Source organism: Pteropus vampyrus, unplaced genomic scaffold (assembly GCF_000151845.1).
Source record: "Pteropus vampyrus isolate Shadow unplaced genomic scaffold, Pvam_2.0 Scaffold122, whole genome shotgun sequence".
Lineage (NCBI taxonomy): Eukaryota > Metazoa > Chordata > Mammalia > Chiroptera > Pteropodidae > Pteropus > Pteropus vampyrus.
Window position 1 is genome coordinate 4,378,860 of NW_011888903.1, and position 21,113 is coordinate 4,399,972.

The window sequence follows — 21,113 nt, forward strand, 5'->3', positions numbered from 1 at the left end:
GTATTTGTTATACCAATAACCATAGACATAGGGAATCGGAACCTTACATAAACATTTATCACAAATGGAAACATTTGGAGTTGAATGTCTTCTGCCTTGGAGCTTCAACCAAGTTTCTCTTGGGCTTCTTGTCTTACAAAATTAAAAAAGAGCTATGATCTTTTTAAAAAGTTAGGTTATTCTTGATTGCTTTTGATAGAACTATGAATTTGATGGCAGGTCCAGTTGGTTAACAACCTTGTTACCATGGCAGTACCCTAAAGAAGCACTTCAAAGTTTTATTCAAAAATCACCTTCAGCAGAATAATCTTAGTTTGTGTCATTCAAAAATGCAATTTCCAGGCATCATTTCTGACCCCTTCCCCAATGAATTAGAGTCCTGCTGGGGAGCAAAGAATTAGTTGGTATTTTGCTTACTAACTTTTGAAAAACACTGTCCAAGAAATGTGATGAATTTGGGCAGTGACCTTGAAAAATGAAAATTTTAGAATAGCTGTAGTGAAAACTATTAAATTTCCAATTTAATGATTAAAATATTTTTTTCTATAATAGTTATCATAGTAGTGGACTAGTAGGAAGATAGAAACAATTGCATTTGTTGAAAGAGCAGATGGGTTCATGGAGAGGTTAGCAGGGAAAGAGAATTGAGATAATTTACCAAGAGTGAGTGTGCAAGCAGTGAGAAAGAACGTGGGGGCCACCAGTTCCAGAACTACTGAATGGGAGTTCAGGCTCATGGCCAGGGGGAGAGGAGCGTTTTCAAACCACAATGACTTGGAAATTTTAGACTCATTTCTTAATCCCTGTGTATCTCCATAGCATCATATGTAAAATGGAAATAAAAATATGTGAGAGTAAAATTCAAAAGTATATACTTTTCTGTTATAATTTCTTACCTTCACATTCCCTCCCCCTCTGTTCTTGCCCAGATAGATATGGAATCAGATTGGCTTATTGTGGAATTAATGTTTAATATGCAAAAGTATAGGTTAATTCTGGACTGCAGCCCCATGTTATTCCAGGTTATTTTCATTATACTTTAAAATTTAAAAATGTCATTTACATTTTTATATTTTAAAAGTGTAATTTACCTCTACTACAATAGATTCGTAGGTACAGTAGTCTCAAATATTATCACAATTTATACTCTTGTATGGTTTTCTCAGTAATCCGTTCTCAGCTTCAGTCTGGTTTTGCCATTTATGGGCTGTATGATCTCGGCAAACCTCTTAAAATGGTTCCTTTCATTATCTATGAAAACAGCATATTGTGAACATTAAGTGACAATCTATATATTTTACAACTATGCCTAGAATGTGTAAGCACACAATAAAAGTGAGTCCCTCTGCCATACCAACACTCTTGCTCTTGGAATGGTAGTATGTTGTGAAGGCGTGTCCCACAGTGGAACAGGTGTCTGGCTTTGGTACCACTCCTGCATCCCCCCACTCCATCATCCCACAACAGAGCCCTATGTCATAGGAAGTAAAATTTTCTGTAGTCTTATTAGCACCAATGGTTATGAGTAAGTGGTATTGGGATAATATATAGAGACTCAGTTCTTCTTCCTAGAATGAAATTTAAGGCTAAGTTTAGTTAACTGAAAATTTATTCAATAAAAACTAGAGGAGTTCAGGTATAGTAGAGCCTTTTTGTAAATAAGTTCACATCATATATATGCTTATAATGTTTCACCGTAAGCCTTTAAAATAGATGAGAGGCCATAACAGTAAAATACACATATCCAATAAGCCTGTTAAAATGGAAGTTAAAAAATTTAAAACTATTTAGCAGGAGCAAGTAAATATAATAATCACTTAAGCTGATAAAATTGTTGTGACTGAGGCTTCAGTTTAGCTCCAGTGTTCCTAGATAAAATAACTGCTTATTTACCAACTGCCCAAAGGAACAGCCAGAAATGATGATTACCATCATGCATCTTATTTAGCCAATGGTTTTTGAGTTCTGACAATGTGTTAGCCATGGTGTGAAGAATCATGGAGGCAGCAAAGATAACTGGGGCAAAGTGACAAAGCTCAAGGGAAAGTTCCTAGTGTGGGTGTTGGGCAGTAAATGATAAGCAAACCAAGAAGAGTATGTCAGTCTAGATGATTGACAGCTTTAGATTTACATTGGGGAGTGTATCCTTAGCTTTTTATGTACTGATCTAGTTCTTAAATGTCTAAGTTATTTTAATAATTGTAAATAACTCGTGCATATAATGTTAGTACTATCAGGAAATATCACTGTTCATTTAAGGATAAGAACTTGAGACAGTGATTGATTCAGTTATCTGTCCTTTGTTTCCTAGTTTATTAGAGTCTGAGCAAAAAGCATGTATATGTTCAGCATTGTACAAACTCAAATGTGTGAAAAAGTCATAAATATAGGAAATACAGTGCTGGAGATCATTCGGTTTTCAAAATGATTATTTGCTTTACAGAAGGATTCTTTGTAAATATTCTTAAAATGCCAATCTCCTCTGTTAACTTGACCATTTGATTAAAATTCTTAAAACTGGATTTTCACTTCAGAAATATGAAAAGCAAAACATGAAAATATTTTTCGTAAAGATGTATATGAGAACAGATTTGGGTTATATATTTAGACAGCCTTTGTATCATTGGATTAAGAGGGGGTAATTTTAATGCCCATGCTTTCATTATAAGTAATTATATACAGCCTTGGAAAGGATAATTTAAGATTTTTTAATGAACATAAAGGAAAATGTTGAATAGAGTACATAAAAAATATTGCATCTGCTTTCAAAAGTTTTGTTAGGATATTACCTTTTTACTTTTTCAGTTTTAGACCTAAATTTCCCAGTAGGATTCCCAGGTCCAAGCACAACAGCTGAAACAGCAAGGCCTTACCTCATGAAGCAAAATCTTGCTGGAATGTTTGGCCTGTCTTGTTTGTGCTTAGAGAGTGTTTTGAAATAGAAACAAAAATTACTTAAAAGAGGACACTGAAATTAGATAGGTTGAAATATTAAAGCTTGAGAAATTTTTCTATTTCTTCTTCACCCCATTCATTATACACACTTACATAAATTTCTTTCTATTGGTAAGTCCAAAGCAGCCAACATCATTCTAGAAAAGAATGCCAATTTTGCCTTTTCAAAACTGGAATATTTAACTACCTAGTACTGACAGTAGTATGCAGTTTGTCTGTGTCTAGAGTGTTTAGATATTACTGTGAACGGACAGTCTGTCAAGTCCAGAAGCCTAAATCTGGTAGAAATATTCTTTTGAAAGTTATTCCTAAGGTCATTGATTCTCAAACTTTAGCATATATCATATTCATCTGGAGGACTTTAACACAGAGATTGATAGGCCCCACCCTTTAGAATTTCTGGTTCAGGAGGATTTAGTTGGGACCCAAGAATTTGTTTTTCTAACACATGCCCAGGTGATGCTAATGGTGCTGGTCTGGGAGCCACACTTTGAGAACCACTTGCTTAGAAAGATGGATCTTCAGAAAAATATTAGGACTTATTTGGGACTTAGTACACACAGTTTTGCTGTTCGTTTGTTTTTGCCCTGTACTCTGCATAATAAACTTTCATTTCAGTTGCTTTGTTATAATGCTAAGCATCTTGCTCTTTTTATCTAAAATATGATTTTTCTAAAAATTTTGAGGTTTCTTTTTTAGATGAAAGGGATAATTCTTCATTTAATTGATAGAAACAAAATACATAAGATAATAAGTAGAGCTATAAAAATGAAATATTCTGATGTTTTTGTCTGCAGAAATTTGATTTTTTTCAATCAATATGAATCTTCTGGAACATGGAATTTGATAAGTTTCAGAAATAAGTATTTGGTTTTTGTTTCAGAAATTGGCTTTTATTTTAATTTAATTATTCTCAGATCTGTATGTATATATGTGTAGTGTCTGTGTGTTTTGTAGGTAAGTTGCAAAACAATGATAACCAATAAGATTGCTGGACCTTGGTCATGCTTCTTCCTCAGGTTTCCTGAAAGCTTACACTTTGTCCAATGATAGCTATTAAGACAGCTAGTAATTTGTCTATATCAGTAGCACATTTTGTCTGTTCTCTTTGCCTCCATTGTTCCTGTGGCTCCATCTTTCCTCATTTCTCAGGATCTTGAAATTTATTGTTTCCTTTTACTCTAATCCATGCATCTCCCATCAGTATAAGGCTGGTATGGATCTCTTATTGATGATCCTGACATAGTTCTTACAGTGACTACCAGGACAGGGAATATCCTTACAGTGTTTCTTAGTTGGGAAAATGGTTTGGTCTTATCCCTTCAAATTCCAATCCCTGACAGATTGTTTATTTACCAGTTTCTTTAATTTCTTAGAAAAATTGGTGCAGTAGTCTTTAGTGTCTAGAATATAAGGCTGTTTGATAACACATTTTAAACACTGTTTCAGCTGTAATATGTGATTAATACAATTTCAGTCTCAGTTTCAGAGATCTGTTTTCCAATGTTTTGATACAGGGCTAGTGAAACTAATTACTAAACTCTAATTATTAAACAGGTTCATTTTGATGGCTGGGACCACAAATATGACTATTGGATGGATGCAGATAGCCCTGACATTCACCCAGTTGGATGGTGTGGTGTAACAGGGCATCCACTTGAAAGGCCATATCGTAAGTATTTTGTCTTTGTTGTTGCTTTTTAAATACTTAGTCTGAATTCCTACCTTAAGGTTATTTTTATGTCATTGTAAATATTTGAAAGCTAAATATCAGATAAGTGAATTGATTAATCACCTCTATAGCTAAGCTGAAAGCCAGTTACTCACAATTAAGCCTCAAAGGGCATACTTCGTATAAATGAAAAGTTATAATCATTAAGAAATTACTTTAATTTTGTTATCGAAAGGAATTTTCATTTTTTACATTTTAGTTGAGAAAATGGAGCCAGACGTAAACCCATCTAATTTTAGCCATTGCTTTTAGATGAAGTATGTTTTGATTTTTTAAATGTTCCATCTTAATTTTTTTATATATTGGATTACAAAATATTTTAGGAAAAAAACAAATATTTTAAATTTCAGAAGTTAAAAATTTAGTTGTAAAAATTTCATAAAACCTTCTATTTTACTGATATGTTCATTATTTCTGTCTTTCTAGCTACTTAAAGTTAAGGAGGAAGTTAACCACCCAAAATTCCAATGAACCTCAAACTAAAATATCTTATTCTTTGTCTGAAGTATTCCTCTGATCAAAATAGGCTGTCATGGCTAATAACTAGTTTTAAACACAATGCAAGCACTCTCCATTCTTGGGTTTGTTTTGTTTCCTCACTGCTTCTATTAGCCTCCCTTTGGCTTCTTGGGATGAAGCTAGCAAGTTATTCTATTAATGAAGATGTCTTACACTGAGCCAGCCCAGTGATGCTTGAACTCTAGATCTAAAAGGATTAACTACATCTTGAAAGAATTCCTTAACTTTTGTAGAAGTGAGAAGAGTCCCCGAATTAATAACTTGAGAAGCATTTTTACGTTTCGTTAGGTTCTTCGAAAACCACAAACTCAATAAGGTAATAGGTCCTTGTGTGACTTACAGTCCCTCAACAATCCTAGAGTCTGTAGAAAGAATATACAATAAGGAGACTGGTGGGAGAGAAGTGTAAGCATTTGTACTTTGTGGTTTCTCTGGTCCCACCTTTTACTCTCCTGATTTCACACCCCAGCATGCCAGGAAAATGGTTCTCACTTTATCTTAACCCCCCCCCCCCCCCCCCACATACACACATTGGTCTCTCATCCCAGTAACCTTCTCAAGTAGGAATGATTTAAACGGAGGTAGGGATGGGTCAGCCCTTTTCACTCCACTTTGCCCATTGCCTACTCTAGTCAAGGTGCCTACCTGGCTTCTTGACCTGAATATTTCATAAGTATTCTGAAGCCTATGGATCAAAACTTAACATCATCCCAAGCCAAAAACTTGCTTTTCTACTATAGTTTCTACTTGCTTCCAAAGCTCCCACTTCTTATTCGAAGTCATTCTGGACTCCACTCCCTCCTTACCCATTCCTCACCCCTCTCATACAACTAGTCGTTTAGTCTTGCTGATTCTCTTTCTTAATTTCTCCAGTGCCCGTCTTTGACTCTCACTCCTCCCTCCCAACTCCATCACACGGTCTGCACTCTCACTGTACTTATAAATAGTTCGTGGAATATGATCTGCAGTCTGCAAGTGAGCTGCACAGATCCTCCTTGAAGAGTCTAGAATGGGTTTAAAAATTTAGGTTCTAGAAGGAGTATAGCCTAGTCATTACATGTGTGAAATGTGGAGTCAGAATGCTTGGATTTGAAAGTCAGTTTCACTGCTTGCTTAACCGTGTGTCTCTATGTGCTTGTGTCCTCATCTGTAAAATGGAGATAATAATAGTATGTCTGTCTCATAAATTTATAATGATGAAATGAGGTCACTATATGCACAACATTTCAAAAACTGCCTGGCCTATATTATGTGCTCAATGTTGGTTGCTATCAGGACATTATATAACATTCTGTAGATTTTCATTTTTATACAAAACTATGTGAATTATTAAGGACTACAAAATTTGAAATTTTGGTAAACAATATGTGACTAGAGTTTTCAAAATATTTTGAAATATTCAATTTTGTTTGTTTTACTTCTATGTGTTGGCAATATTATAAGATTACTATTTTGTGTACTCACACTCAGGTGATTGGAATCCCTGTAATTTGGGAGGAAGATAACTTGCAATTGGCTGTCTCAAGTTGGTCATGATATTCTCTTACTGCTGTGCTTGCTTTTTTGTTATAAATTTTTTTTGGAATTAATCATAATGTGGTTTATTGTCGGTTTCTCAGCTAATTTCATGGTTTATAATTATTTGTATATGTATCATTCATCTTACTAATTTTTAAATATCAAGACTTTAAGACATGCTTATAATATAGTTCAATATATAACGTCTATGTCGCTATTGTTAAAGCAAAAATTCACAGAAACACACACACAATTCCACTCCAGAATTTATTCTGTTATTTATTTGTCACTGAATTCTTTTCCCACTGGAAAGTAGAAACAAATGGTTAGTCTAGGTACTAAAACAGAACAAAGTTTGAGAGTCTAGCATTGACTATTGTCACAGCTTCACAACTCTCTTTTCTTGTTTCCTCCCTGTACAGATAAAACCCAAATTTCACCTCATTTTCTTCATATTCAATAATTTATAATATTCAATCACTAAGGCCTAATAAAAGTTCTTGAATAGGAAAGCCTCTCGAGTGTGAAAACTTGAACATTCCCATTTAACTAGGAAGAGTGCCAGTTTGTGTGGCCAAGTAATGACAGTTTCTGCTTAGCTACCATTCCCAGCCACAGATGCTTGCCTGCAGGTTGCCCTGTATCCCACTGCCGGATTAAACTTTCCTTTTCTCATTCCATGAGGGCACAATTCGTCTGTTTTACCTAATGTATAGTCCTTCATGGTCGACTTCTACTACACTTAGAGTCAGAATTAAATGCTTAAGATTTAGCACTATTTAGTTTTCAAGATCTTTCTTTCATGCTTTGCATTTCATGAGTGTCCTTAAAAAGATATGAAAATATCTGAACGAAAAAACCATGACTACTTCGGTCATTTAATTGATTCCCTTCTGGCATTCTTTTTAGTCATATAATTTGGAAACTAATCCCAGTCACATTTGTTGTTAAATTTCTTAAATAGAGCTCATTTCCTCCCCTATATTGTTAGTTATCTGCCCACAGATTACCTTCTCCACTGAGCAATGCAATGTCTAATATGTCTTGCTTTGGAAATTAACCAAGCTTGAGAAGACGATGGACTTTGGAGTTAGAAAAACTTGGATTTAAATTTCTATTCTGCTCTGACTGACTCTATGCCTTTGGGCAAGTTACTTGACCTCTGGAACTTGCAGACTTGTGAGATTAAATACCTTAATGGCTGCTTTCAGTTATCTGGTGCACAGTGGCCCTTCAGTTAAATAGTAGGGTTGGGGTGAAGAGCACAGGCACATTTCTCATCTTTGATCCAGAAAATTGAGAGTTGACTTTATTTACTGAAACTTGCACAACGAATATGATTTTTTCCCTAGTTACTGTTATAATTGCACTATCCATAAAGGGGTTGCTGATCATTGAGTGAATATAGAATAACATTTGGACAGTTTGAAACATTTAGAATTATTGATTTAGGCTTAAGATAAGCAGGCCCCATAAGCCCCGTTGTGTTGAGAACTAAAGAACTAATTTTTTTTAAAAAAATCTGAACACATTGTTTCAGTTCTTTACCCAATTCTGATGTTGTCTGGGTTCTTTCCTCATATCAAGCAATTCTCTGACACCAGCCAGATGTCCTATAATTCAGCTCCATTCTGACACTATCTACCCAAAGATAGCATCATATTCCACAGGTGAAGGGCTCAGAGCCACAAGACTGGCTCCACTTCAGATGCCAATCACAAGTTACTCTTTCTTCTGAAAAACTGCCTATAAATCAGAGGTTTCCACAACCCCTTCCTTGGGTTCAATTAATTTGCTAGAGCAGCTCACAGCATTCTAGAAACCAGTTATGAAGAGAAATGTCAGATGAGGTCCTGAACAAAAGAGCCTCTGTCTTTGTGGAGTTTGGAACCCAGCATGTTGGTATGTGCATATGTTCTGATTCACTAACCCAGAAGCTGTCAAGATCTCATCCTGGGTTTTTATGGAGGCTTTATTACACAGGCATGATTAATTAAATCATTGTCCATTGAGGGTTGAACTCAGTCTCTAGCCTCTCTCTTCTCCTCACAGATCCAGGGGCGGGACTGAAAGTTCAACCTTGTAATCACATGGTTGGCTCCACAGGCAACCATTGCTCATTCTTAGGTGCTTTCCAAAAGTAGTCATCTTACTAACATAACAAAAGATACCTTTATTGCTCTCAGCACAGGAAATTCCAAGGGTTTTAGGAGCTCTGTTCCAGGATGGGGATGAAAACTAAATATATATTTCTTATTATAAATCACAATTAGAACAATTATGAATATACCACCAGTGAAATGAAATTATTCTCATTGAGCTGTTCTATAGCTTTCTAGTTGTCAAATCAAGTGGATGTAACCAGTTCTCATAGGAGCCTTCTCTGTTAAGTACAATTTATCATTCCTTTGTCCCTGTTTTAGGCAGTGGTACTTTCCCAAGGTCTCCTTCTGCCTCTCTTCTTAGTCTACACTTAGGGCTCCTCTGCCTCTGGGTGGGGTGAGTGCCTAGTGCTAATCCTTTTAGCATTTGGGCCAAGAAGATGAAGTCCTTTGCAGTTAAGAGTCACTTCCTTTCCAAAACTTGTCTGATGTCCTAGGGGAGATGAGATTTCTCGTCATCCTTATCATCCTACAGTATTTTGTCCTCTCTTCTGTTCTGTGAGTTACATTTATTTTTCTTGCCACCCTCATACCCGGAACCCTCTAGTGGCTTCCTGTCTCACACAGTTTGTTTCAAAGTGCTTACTCTCATTGGAAAACTAGCCCCTAGAAGCTCCCATGAGGATTTTTGCTCTTGTTATTGCTTATTCGGGGCCGGCCAGCAGCACTGGCCTTGCTCTATCTCCAGCACACCAGCTTCTGCCTCTGCTGTTCCCTTGGCTTGGAGCTTTGTGCCACCATGTGCTCCTAAGGCTTGTTCAGAGGTACCCTCCCAGAGATGCTTTTTCTGCCCAAGCTGTCCACAGACGACAACTCTGCCATCCTTTAGCCCATTAGCCACCCTTGTGTTTCTTCATGGTAGTTCTCAAAGGCTGATATGATAAGCTTGTTTGTTTTGTTCTTACCCCTCCTCCCTAACTAGAATACCTCTTCCATCGTAGCAGGGACTTCTTGTTGCCATTGGCCCTTCATTGCTTGCTCTATGTCACCTCCACAGAACAATGCAGACACAGGGCTTAAGAGCATCACTGAGTGAATGATGAGGGAATGAACAAATGGCGCCCCCTTTACTCAAGATCCCTTGGAGTAGGGTCTTCATGGTATTTACCTTCGCTTTGTGGAGTGTTCAGAGCTCTCGCAGGTTGTAAATACATGTCAGAAAATGCTTGTAAAAGGGTCCAGACTGGAACTGCCAATCTGCCAACCTGCTGTGGCCACTTCCCCCACCCCCACCCTGCAGACTCCACACTTTTTTCCCTGTGTGCTGGTTTGGCTCAGCCTGTGTCCTCCACGCAGAGCGGGCCCTCAGTGAATATTTGTCCAATTCTTGTTTTCCTAACTTCCTACATTTTATCAGTTGTAATTTGTCTACATTTATTTCATCCTACCTGCTCCTTCAGCTTTTGTTTCAAACACATTTAGAAATGAGAGTTAAACAGAATAAAATATTCAACTGCATGGTTATGTCTTGTTAATGTTTGAAGGTAGGAATAGAAATAATAAAATAAAATATGACATTTCCCAATGCCTGTAATAAGAGAGATACCGCTGGAGAAAAAAAAAAAAAAGACAGTTTTTTAATTGAATGCAGATTTGGGTGCGCCACTTTGTAACTAACAGACTTTTCTCACCAGGTGTGTGTGAAAGTATTTTTTCTGAAATGACAGAGAACCACATGCAAAGAGCTGGCAGGGTTATGGAGTGACATGGTGAGTTGCTCAGCCCTCTAGGAAGAGCACCTCCATGCAGGTAACCACCCAACAAGGCTGGCTTTACCATTCTTGCCATGAATACCATGCATCACAAACTTGAGAGAAACAGACTGCTCTCTCAGCATGGGTATAAAAATAAGTAGATGTAGGAGAAAGGATTTGATTCATATTCTTGGAAAGTTCAAACCAACCTAGCTAGAAAAAGTGCTTTATCCTTGGGAGTCACCAATGATGTTTATGTTGAACATAAAACTAACAGAATCATCTGAGCTCATCAGGTTGCAACCTGTCCTTCAGAAGCACAGAGACGTCATAGTTTGCCCCACTTGTTGGAGACAAAGGTGGGTCTCGGGCCCTAGTCAGAATGTATTCCTGATTTGCCTGAACCCTATTGTGTATACATACTTTTATAATCATGTAAAGCTCCCCTTCCTGTCACCCCCTCTTTAGACGGGAAGGTAGGCGACCCAGCTGGTGTGAGGTTCCGGCCTTGGAGAAGCCTGTGGAAGTGCTGAGTCTGGACTTCCAAAAAGGGGTGGCACCCTCTGTTGTGCAGCATCAGCAGTGTTGCATGAGGCATGATAGGAAGAGGGTGGCAAAAAATAAAAATAGAGGACATTGCAGCGCAGCCTCATACATACCTGGAGAGTCTACAGTAACTGCACATCCTTTGTGATAATCAGCAACTCACAGGGTGCACAGCTGGTTCTTAGGGCAAAGGCTGACAGAGCTTAGTCTTTCCCTACAGAAGAATCCCTACTGGGCCTGGGAGAAGTCTCCTAGGTTGTTACCTCAAGAAAGTTCACCCAAATTGTGTGACCTTGGCTGTTTGTTCTAGTTCCTAAATCTCTCTGTAAGGGGCTTTTGTATGTTGACCGCAGGCTTCTGCTCATTTATCAGTCCTTCGGAGACCCTGCGCCTCCTTACTGAGGCGTAGAAGAACTTCCGGATTCCACTTCTGTTTCAGCACAGCCTTGGGCTCATTAACTTGGCCACTGGCCACTGCTACATCATCACCTCCTGCCATGTGGGATCTTTTCCTAGAGATGTGAAGCTACCTCTTAGTATACCAAAGGAAGCAAATAGATGGCCTTTGCTCCAGTTTCATTTGAGGGTTCCTTATTCTTAAATAAATGCCTACTCCAATGTCAGCCCGAAGAGATGGTGAAATGAGGACAGGGGGGAAATGCAAGAAGAGAGAAAGAGTGTGAACACACCCATCTCTGATCTGCACGTCTCCTCCATTCCTTTCTTTCAATTTCCTGAACGCACATTCTTTCCACCCAGGGCTTTTGCATATGCTATCTTGTCTGTCCAAAATGGTCTGTGTGCTCTTATAATAGATGACGTTTCCTCACCCTTTAGAATTCATCTCAAATGGTTTCTTCTGAAAAAGGCCTTCCCTGGTTACATCTAAGAACAGCCACCTCTATTATTTTTCATTTCTCCACTTCCTTTTCTGCATGGTGTATATCACAATATGTAATTATTTTAATTGTCTGTTTCCTTCCTTTCTGTCAGTAGTCCTCAGGAGACTGCAAGCTTCATGAGTGGAGGGACAGTCAGTGTTCTGTCAGTGTTTCTTTAGTGTTTGGCTTCCAGTAAATATTAGTCTGTATGTTCATTTCTGTGAAAGTTGGTTAATCACTTATGCCAAACAACATGCATCTCTAGAGGCTACCTTAGGCTCTCACCTGCAACCTTTATGGAGTGAATTCTTGAGTCGTAGCTATGGAATTTGTCTAGTCAGACCTAGTAGGAAAGACAGAGGCCAAACACTCCCCACTGCTAACAAAGGAAGCTTTCATAATAAAAATTTGACAGGTGGAAAAGGAGATTTTCTAGCTGGCTTCCATGTCTAAATAATTTTGTCATTGTTCTTTCTTTAGCTTCTGTTTGATTTATATTTAGAAGTAATTATGATGCTTGATTACAAAGTAAATTAAATGAAACATTACTGTGAAGTTAAAGTGTACATTAATAGGATAGTAGTACAAAGTATGATAATATCTATAACCTTTATAATTAAAGACCTTGAGAACATTGCTAATTTATTTAGCTGTTAAGCAAAATAGAACGTAACTTGATAAAAGATATAGCTCATTTTTATCCCATTTGTTTCATTACACTGCAGATGTATAATATAACAGAATGAATTGTAAATATACCATATGGCCTGATACATTATTTATCCTGTTAATTGAGATGAAATCCTTAAATCAACATTAAGAAATGAATGATTAATAAAGCCCTCTTTGATGAACATTTGGGACTCTGTTAAATTTAAAAAGTTTTATTCCATCAGAGATGGCAGTTCTCTTAGATTATAAAATAAGAGTTAATGCAATAATAGCCTAGATCTGGAATGATAAAGATGATGATAAGTAGATGTCATTCCAAGGAAAAATGAAGATCGTTAACTTAGCCAGATAATAGCACATTTTCAGTTTAACTCTAAAGAGAATTTCATAAGGAATCTTTAGTACTTGTTCTTCCAAAATACAGCGAGCAAGTAATCAGCAGTTTTAAGAGTCCCTAAGTACACATTGACTTAATAGACAATTACAGCACATTGTGTTAAAAAAAGTTAGCTATTTTAGAAGTCCCTAATTACAGATTTACATGATAGACTTATCAAAGAAAAATAATACATTTCAAAAAGTACTTACAGTCTTAATGATATTATCTGTTTTAAATGGCCCTTGCTGAAGTGCTTATCCTGTGTGCTCTGCTTTCTGGAGGTGTGAAGGCAGAATTCACTTACTTTGTTCCAAAACTTGGTCTTTGAGATCTTACTGGTAGCTGAGAATAATTTTATAGATCATTTTCTCATCATTGCTAGATAACTCCATTTGTTACTGTTCACAGTTGAGATGTAGTGTAACAAGGCAGGTCTTATTTGTCACGTTACAGACATTGGTAGATTGTATCTAAACAAGGTACAGCTCTATGCAAAGTTACTGACATTTAAAACAAATACACGCTAACTTCTAAAAGTCATGGAATGACTCACAGGTTTGACGATAAGCCAAAGCAGATTCTTATCCTGTCCTAGTTTCTGAGTCATGTCTGGCCAGATTTGCGGATGGCAGCATATGGATGTCCAGTGGAGATCCTGCGTTGGGCAGGAGACCCTTCAGGATTTCTCTGAGTTTTAACTTTATTCAAAAGACTGTAATGCCTTCAAGGGAAGGAGAAAGGGACAAAATGCAATTATTATACTCATGCCTTTACATCCTCCTACAGGGCCTGATTCATGGAAACCTTGAGTGATTAACTGAGGTCCTGAAAATAATAGTTGAGGAAGGATTTACCATCTTAAGGAAGGGTTGTGTTGCTGTTGTGTTTGAATAAAGATTTACTTGGTATCCTGAGCATACTGAGCACTGTGCTAGAACTTAGAAAGTTCTGTGAGACATAGTTCTGTACTGGCAACTACGATGATGAAGTTTGGAGGGAGAGATGGCCCTGTGAACAGGCACCGTGGAGTGCCTTGGTGGAGGTCATGCCAAAGACATCACAGGGCTACTCTGGCTGCCACAGGCACCAGAACTCAGTTTGAAGAGATTAAAATTCCTCCTCCCAAGATGCTTCTTAAGATCTTTCAAACTTGGGGGTCGGAGTGGGATTGGAAAGTTGAGGAGGACAACTCTGGGTGTTGCTTTAAATACAAGCTTAGTTGTATTAGTATCTTAGAGTTGTGCTGTTCACATGTCTTTCATGGTTTTAGAAAGATTAAAAAATAGTTGTTTGTTTTATCTTACAAGTAGATATATCCTCAAGTGCCTTCTTTGAATGAAGATAGAATAAATATCAAATATTTTAAATGTAAAATAAACATTATATATTCGCATTATGAAAGAAGCTGTTTCTAGATTATGGAGTGTTGTCGTTTTCTTCATTTTAAGTAACTAAGAATTATGAAGTTGAAAACATACTTGAACCTAAAATTCAATGAATGCTGCGAATGACAAACTTAGAGAACTGAAAATTTTATAGCATATTTGGGAACTATGAGCCTTTGGCTCATATGTAACTTCTCATTTTTAGAAAAAAAGCCTTAACTTTTGCCAGAAAGTGAAAGTTATATTTTTTTTCCTTAGCAAAGCAGTAAGTTTCACTTAAACACTTAAGATTATTGTAATTATAAGCAATGGCAGAATACTTTCCTTTGGTCTTTGGACTAACAACTCTCTGCATCTGTACATCTTGCCATGTGACCGTAGGTCTTTCCTTCATGACCTGCTCACAGGCTTGACATGTTTAAGAGCTCTTTACCCAATGGGCTGCAGTCACAGAGTCAGAGCTACTTTGACCAGACAGTAGTCTCTCCCTGCTATATCAAAGTGGCTGCTGGACTTCTGCTGCTGCATCTCATCCACCCTGCAGCATTCTTTAGAATACTCCTCATTTTACTTAAATCATTCCTTCATAAAACTTTTCTATGTGTATTGTTATTTCTGTAATTATAAATAATTGAAAGTCATCAAGGATGAGGACACAGCTGCTGATAGCATACCATATTGGCATTACATCCCAGTAATGAATACCTTTTGCATTACTGACCCTCTCCTGCAAGACATCATTCCCCTTGAATAATCCTATATTCTCCTTAGTGCATCTTTACTTGACCATTTTCCTGACTATTAAAAGATTTTTATGTCCTAAAGAATTGTAAAGCAGAGTAAAAGAAATAGAATTTCGTAAGTTTTTATTCTTTAACTCACAGTTTGTGTATTTTAGATTAACAAGAATATCCTCCATCATTTCCTTTGAAGTCATCATTCTCTTGTTCATATCAATGAACCTGTTTTGTCATGGAAGTCATTAACATAAGAGAGGAATCTTTTTCTCTAATATCTCTGACACAATTTCATATAATGCCAGCAGCCAGGGGAAACCAAGCAACACAGTGGAGTCACATCTTATTCTAGAGTTAACTCCTAAATTCAGCAAGTTAAGCAAAAAAATGTGTTTAGTCACTATTACTGAAAAATGTCTCAATAAGCCCAGTGCAGTGAGTTATCCTCCCTCATTGAACTAGACAGTTGGCACATGTTGTGCATTAGGTAGTGACTGGCATGAGTCGAGGGTCATGCTGTGTAAAAATCATATGCATTCTAAATGCCAGGACCATTGTGAGCTCAGGGATCTGCTCCCACTGTGAGGAGCACATGTGCACCGAGGAGAGGAATGGTGGTTTCTGACTCCCAGCACAGGCTCCTCCCCACATCTGTTGCTGAGTGGTGGGGGTGGGGTCCCCCAGACTTCATTCTGTTCATTGCAGATATTTGACTTCCTTGACATGCATGGCTGCTCCTGCTGTCTTTTAAAGCTAGGAATAGTTGATTAAGAAAGTTTATGTATATAAATGTATTAAAGTTTCCATTATAGCAATTACTTATTGGGCAGCATAGCAGAATGAAAAGAACACAGATCTACAAGTTAGGAACCTTGAATTCTTGTTCTAACCAATAAAATATGATTTATGATCTGGTATAGATTATGTAATCTTCTAAACCTTAATATCCTTATTTGCGAATATAACTAGATAGACTAGCTCAGTGGTTCCCAACCACTAAAGAAATAAGAGTCACAAGCTTACCTCCAGATTTTGATTTTGTGGGGCCTGAAAATGTATATATTTAAACAACTTTGTCCCTTCCTGCTTTGTGTGTCAGTAATGGGACTTCTCTCCTTCCTTTAGTAGACTCAAGTTCTCCTGATCCTGCCGTGTCCATGGCCTCTGATTTTGTGGAGCCTAGTCTGTTGTTGTCTTGCTGCTTTAGACTGGACTGAAATGGCAGTCCCTGAGGTCTGTGCACTGTGGACATTCACACAGCCATAGGCAAGTTAGAATTTGAAATGTTGGACCCTGTGATGGGAGCTTTCTCTGAATGGAGTGCCTCTGTATCTATAATGAACATGAGCATTGTTTGCTGTTTCCACCAGCCAGCATGCAGGATGTCTAATCTGTGGCATCTCCTTGCATGGAGCTCCCTCTGAGGCAGCACTGACACAATCAGTAAGGGCTTGCTCCTCTTTCTAAGGTCTGGAATCCAGACTAATTCAAAGCCACCAGTAAGTAAACTAGTGCACAGGTCTTAGAGGGAAGGTGAGCTGCTCTTTCCGTTTCATTCAAGCATCTATTACAGACAGCAGGGTAGAGGATTTCCTTCCCATTAGAAACAGCAATTCTGCCAAGACTGTTCACAAATCATTCAATATGGGAATACCATTAATTGTAGAGTTAGGTTTAGAGTAAAAACCACATAGAGAGATGTAATTAATTTCATACATAGCTAGTGTGCGCACACTCACACACACATGCACTATAAATACATGGGCTTCTCAAAACACTCAATATTTTCTACTAAGAATGGCCAAAAGCTTATTGGTAATGAAAGTTTTTAGTGTGGCTTCGTTAGATCACAGCTAACTTGAGGAGAGATTTTGAATGCCATGATTTGTGCTTTAGATATAATGTGTAGGTTATTGGAAAGATATTATAGTCATTCTACTTTGGAATCTTGAGTCGTGGAGTGTGTTTAATTCTTCTAAATGACATATATTTATACACGTTTGGTTATGAGAACAGATGATGTTTCTGCCAGCAGCTAATTTAATTTTTTTTGTCAGCAAATTATATGACATTTTTAATGAAAACAGAACTTTTAACTAATTTCCTCATTTGGTTAAAGAGGGGAAAAAGCAGTTCAAGCATTGGGTAAACAAAAACATTTCATTGCATGACTGTGATATACTTACAGTATTAGCCTTGGCCCTTATCTCCCTTCCTATGAATAAGAAAAATCCTAGGAATAAGGAAGGCCTAAGTTGCCATTCTTTTGGCTTCTATTTAGTATCAAGTTGCATGATGTAAAGTAGAAGGAGGAAGGGAAGGAGTGGGGATGGAGAAGAGAGAGAGCGGGGAGGAGAGCGGAAAAGGGAGGGGGAAGAGAGAATAGAATGGTTGAGAGAGTGGAGTGGTTTTGCAGCATTTTCACTTAGGTTAGATGAGACTAATCTGTTTACATAACCAAGTTAATCGTCTTCTAAAACGTTAATTTCGTGTAAAATATAAATTAAAGGAAGTTCAGAGCAAAAGAAAACAGTTCGAGGTTTTTATATCTTTGAGACAGAATTATATAAAAGTTAAGGTTTAGAAGAAAGTGTGTTTGCTTTGATTTGTTTCTTAAAATAATGAAAAAAATGCAATAGGACAGTCTACTGAAATAGTATTTGCATTAAAAACTTTTAGGTGTCATATTACCCTCAGTTCTTCACCATAAAGTTATTAGTTAGGCGTAGGTTTAATTCTGTATAGTTTAGTTACATGTAAACCAATTTTTTTGTGTGCGTGAGCCAGTAATCCCTAAAGTTTTTCCTACTTGAAGAAGTTCTATACTTCTGCATTATCTATGTGGACCTATCCCAATTTGTTCCTTTCATAAATCAAGTGTGTCATTTTTCTGATTTTTTTCAAAGGTTAAAAACTGCGTTACAAAACAGGCTGTCAATTTATGAAGGTCGGTGCTATTTAGTCATATAAAAAGAACATAGTTTTGTGTATTTAAATAGTTCTAGTATAATTGATGGTACAGATTCTTTACTTAAGTGCCATTTTGACATGTTCGAGTGAGAGATATTTCAGATTAAATCTATATTTCTTCCTTTCCACTTTAATGTTATTATAGCCATATATCAGTTAACACCATTTGTACATTCCTCGCTGTCCTGTTCCTGGTCTTAGCAGTGGCTTATGTTAACACACAACCAGATCTAAATGTTTTATCCAGATCCCTCAGATTGAATTATCCCATTTTCCAGCAAACCCCTGGTCCCCTGATACTATACCCATATTTAAACAGTATCTTTTTTTTTCTGGGATTCTTGTGTAATTAACCAATTTCCCACCATATTATTCTGTCTCTGTTTAAAGCTCAATATATAATAAATGCATTTTGTCATATTTGCTAAGAAAATCTTTGCCAGCTGCTCTGCTGTCTTTTTTTTAAGTACTGAGTAAAGTCCAATATGCAGTGTTTCACTTTTTACCATAACTGTTCAGAAGCTCTGTCAGATCTGTGAAAGGGACCTTAAGAAAACTGTTTATTGCTTCTGTACTCTATTCTTACCATGATGTTGTTTATGTGTGGTCGAACTAGTATCATTATTATATTCATTGGTCCTTCAGGACCCTAGCACATTTTTAAATGTTTTCTTGCATTAGGTATTATTGCCATCATTATATTTTAAAGATTTTTCTGATCATCAAGTTAGTCTAATATTCACATTTTTAAGGAACCTTTTAAAAATTCTTTTGTTGCATTTCCATTTCACAAAATTATTGTTCTATTTAATTTTATGTCATAAAATTTGACAGCCTGAAACCTAGTACCAGCAGCCATGGTGTTTGGTTACACAGTTTTCTTCTTCTATTTGAGAAACTCATTATTATTGCACAATGGGTATTGATTGTCCCTAATTTTATTAGGAGATAGAGAATAGGTATGATTAACCCCTAATTTCAGTTTGAAAGATATGCTTATTATTTGCATTCTCCAACATTCAAGGATAATTATTTCATTAAATCTTCTTAGCAAACTATAATATAAATTTCCTGGGAGTGGGGTGGAAAAATAAACAGGATTCTAAACTAAAAGTTTCCAATACAAAATGAAAATGGCAAAACCTTAATTGTTTGAAATGAGAACATGCAAATATTTCAATAGTTTATTTGTTTTCTTATATCTAGATTTAATACCATTGCATCCCTTGCTCCATTCTTAGTCTCAGCCGATGATCTTACTGCCCATTTTGCTGAGAAAATGAAAGCTTTCAGAGGAGAAATTGCTCATCCAGTCACCTGATCTGCCAGCACACTCTCCTCTGTACATATGTGCTTTGCCTCCTCTTCCACAGAAACTGGCGAGAGCCTTGCTGTGTCAGCAGTTCTCACTGGCCACCAGCCTATCCTTTGTGCCCACTCAAGGACCTTTCCCTACAAGTACACCCTCTCTCTCTCTGCATTATCAAATTTCCCTTCTTCTGAAGTATCCTCATCATCACTCAAACAAAAACAGTAATAAAAATACTTTCTTGACCACAAACCAACTTTTGTACCACCTTTTATATAAAAACATCTCGAAATAGCTGCTTAAACTATCATTTTACCCTTTTTTCTCTTCAATTCTCCCTTGAACTTCAGTCAGGCCTGTTTGTGGCTATTCACTGAAGCTGTTCCTGTTCCAGTCATCCCAGCCCTGCACACCGCCGTGCCCATGGCCAGCGTGCAGGTCTTCATTCCTCAGTCCTGTTATATGCAGCCACTGACTCCCCTCTTGGCGTGCTATGTTCACATGCCGCCTCTACGACGGATGCGTTTCTCCTGGCTTTCTTCTTACTGCCTTGGCTGCTTCTTTCTGGCCTTTTTTCTCACCCTTTTCAGTCTCTACATATGGTATTTCCCGGAGCTCAGTCCTCAGGCCTCTTCTCTCCTCCATCGACACCAATTCACTGTGGGACCCTATCTAAGTCCATGGCTTTAAATATGGATGCCATCTCTCTGTTGATACCTCAGTACCAACCACAAGGCAGCCTGCCTCAAGCCCTTTACCAGTGTCCAGTAGAAGAAGTAAATGCTTCTCAAAGAACGGAGCCCCAGTATGTATTTTCTGACTGATTTCAGTCCCCCACTCTATACTTTCTAGTGTCCCCCGATCCAACCTAGAATATAAGAAAGACCCTTTTGCTTTGGTCCATGTGATCTCATCTCTTGCACCCTTTCTATTGTCCATGTGACTCTAGCTGCAGTGGCCTTCCTGCTGTCAACCCAGGATGTTTCATGCCTTCATTTCATGTAGGATCCTGTTTAAATGTCAGGACTTGTCCCCCGACTACTGTTCCTTAAAAAAGCACCCTCACTTCTACCCTATCACTTTCTTTTCCTCACCCACGGTACATATCTTCCCATCACTGTCTGTCATTACGTTCCGTTTCTTATTTGATTGTTTATTCTGTCTTTGGCACCAGGAGTAAGATCCAAGGGGGCGGGTCTTTCTGTTTGGTGTGCTGCTGTATCCCTAGCACCCAGAATACCGTCTGGCACATAGCAGGCACTTAATATCCCTTTAAATGAATGAATAGCCCTTAGCGGTTATTTTTATTTAAAACATAAAGTATTTTAACTTCTCTGTTATTAATGACATTTAAACCTGTTCCGCTTTCTGTATATCTACTAGTGGATATTACCACTCAATGCTAATATCATTTCTCTATAAAACACTTTCTGAATGATTTAGGTCAAAGTGAATGCTTTTTCAGGAGTGAGTAATTGGTGCTGAAATCAGGATAAGAATGCTGCAGCTTGGTCCTTATTTTTTGATGCTGGCCAGCATCACTCTGGAACACACATATATCTTAATTTGCTTCAATCAGTGTCAGTATTGTCATTCTGCTCCGGGTCAGCTCTGTACTAAATAAAATAACAATTCCGAGAGGAAGCTGCTTTCT

At 37.5% G+C, this 21,113-nt stretch overlaps 1 protein-coding gene across 1 annotated transcript in view; it reads left to right on the forward strand.

The window, feature by feature from the left end:
- The window catches only part of L3MBTL4 (L3MBTL4, histone methyl-lysine binding protein), a 309,548-nt gene that overhangs the window by 122,977 nt on the left and 165,458 nt on the right, over nt 1-21,113 (forward strand). Inside the window, exon 11 of the mRNA XM_023534188.1 lies at nt 4,513-4,627. Within this exon, the coding sequence (XP_023389956.1) occupies nt 4,513-4,627 (115 nt within the window). The remainder of the gene's footprint in view (nt 1-4,512; nt 4,628-21,113) is intronic.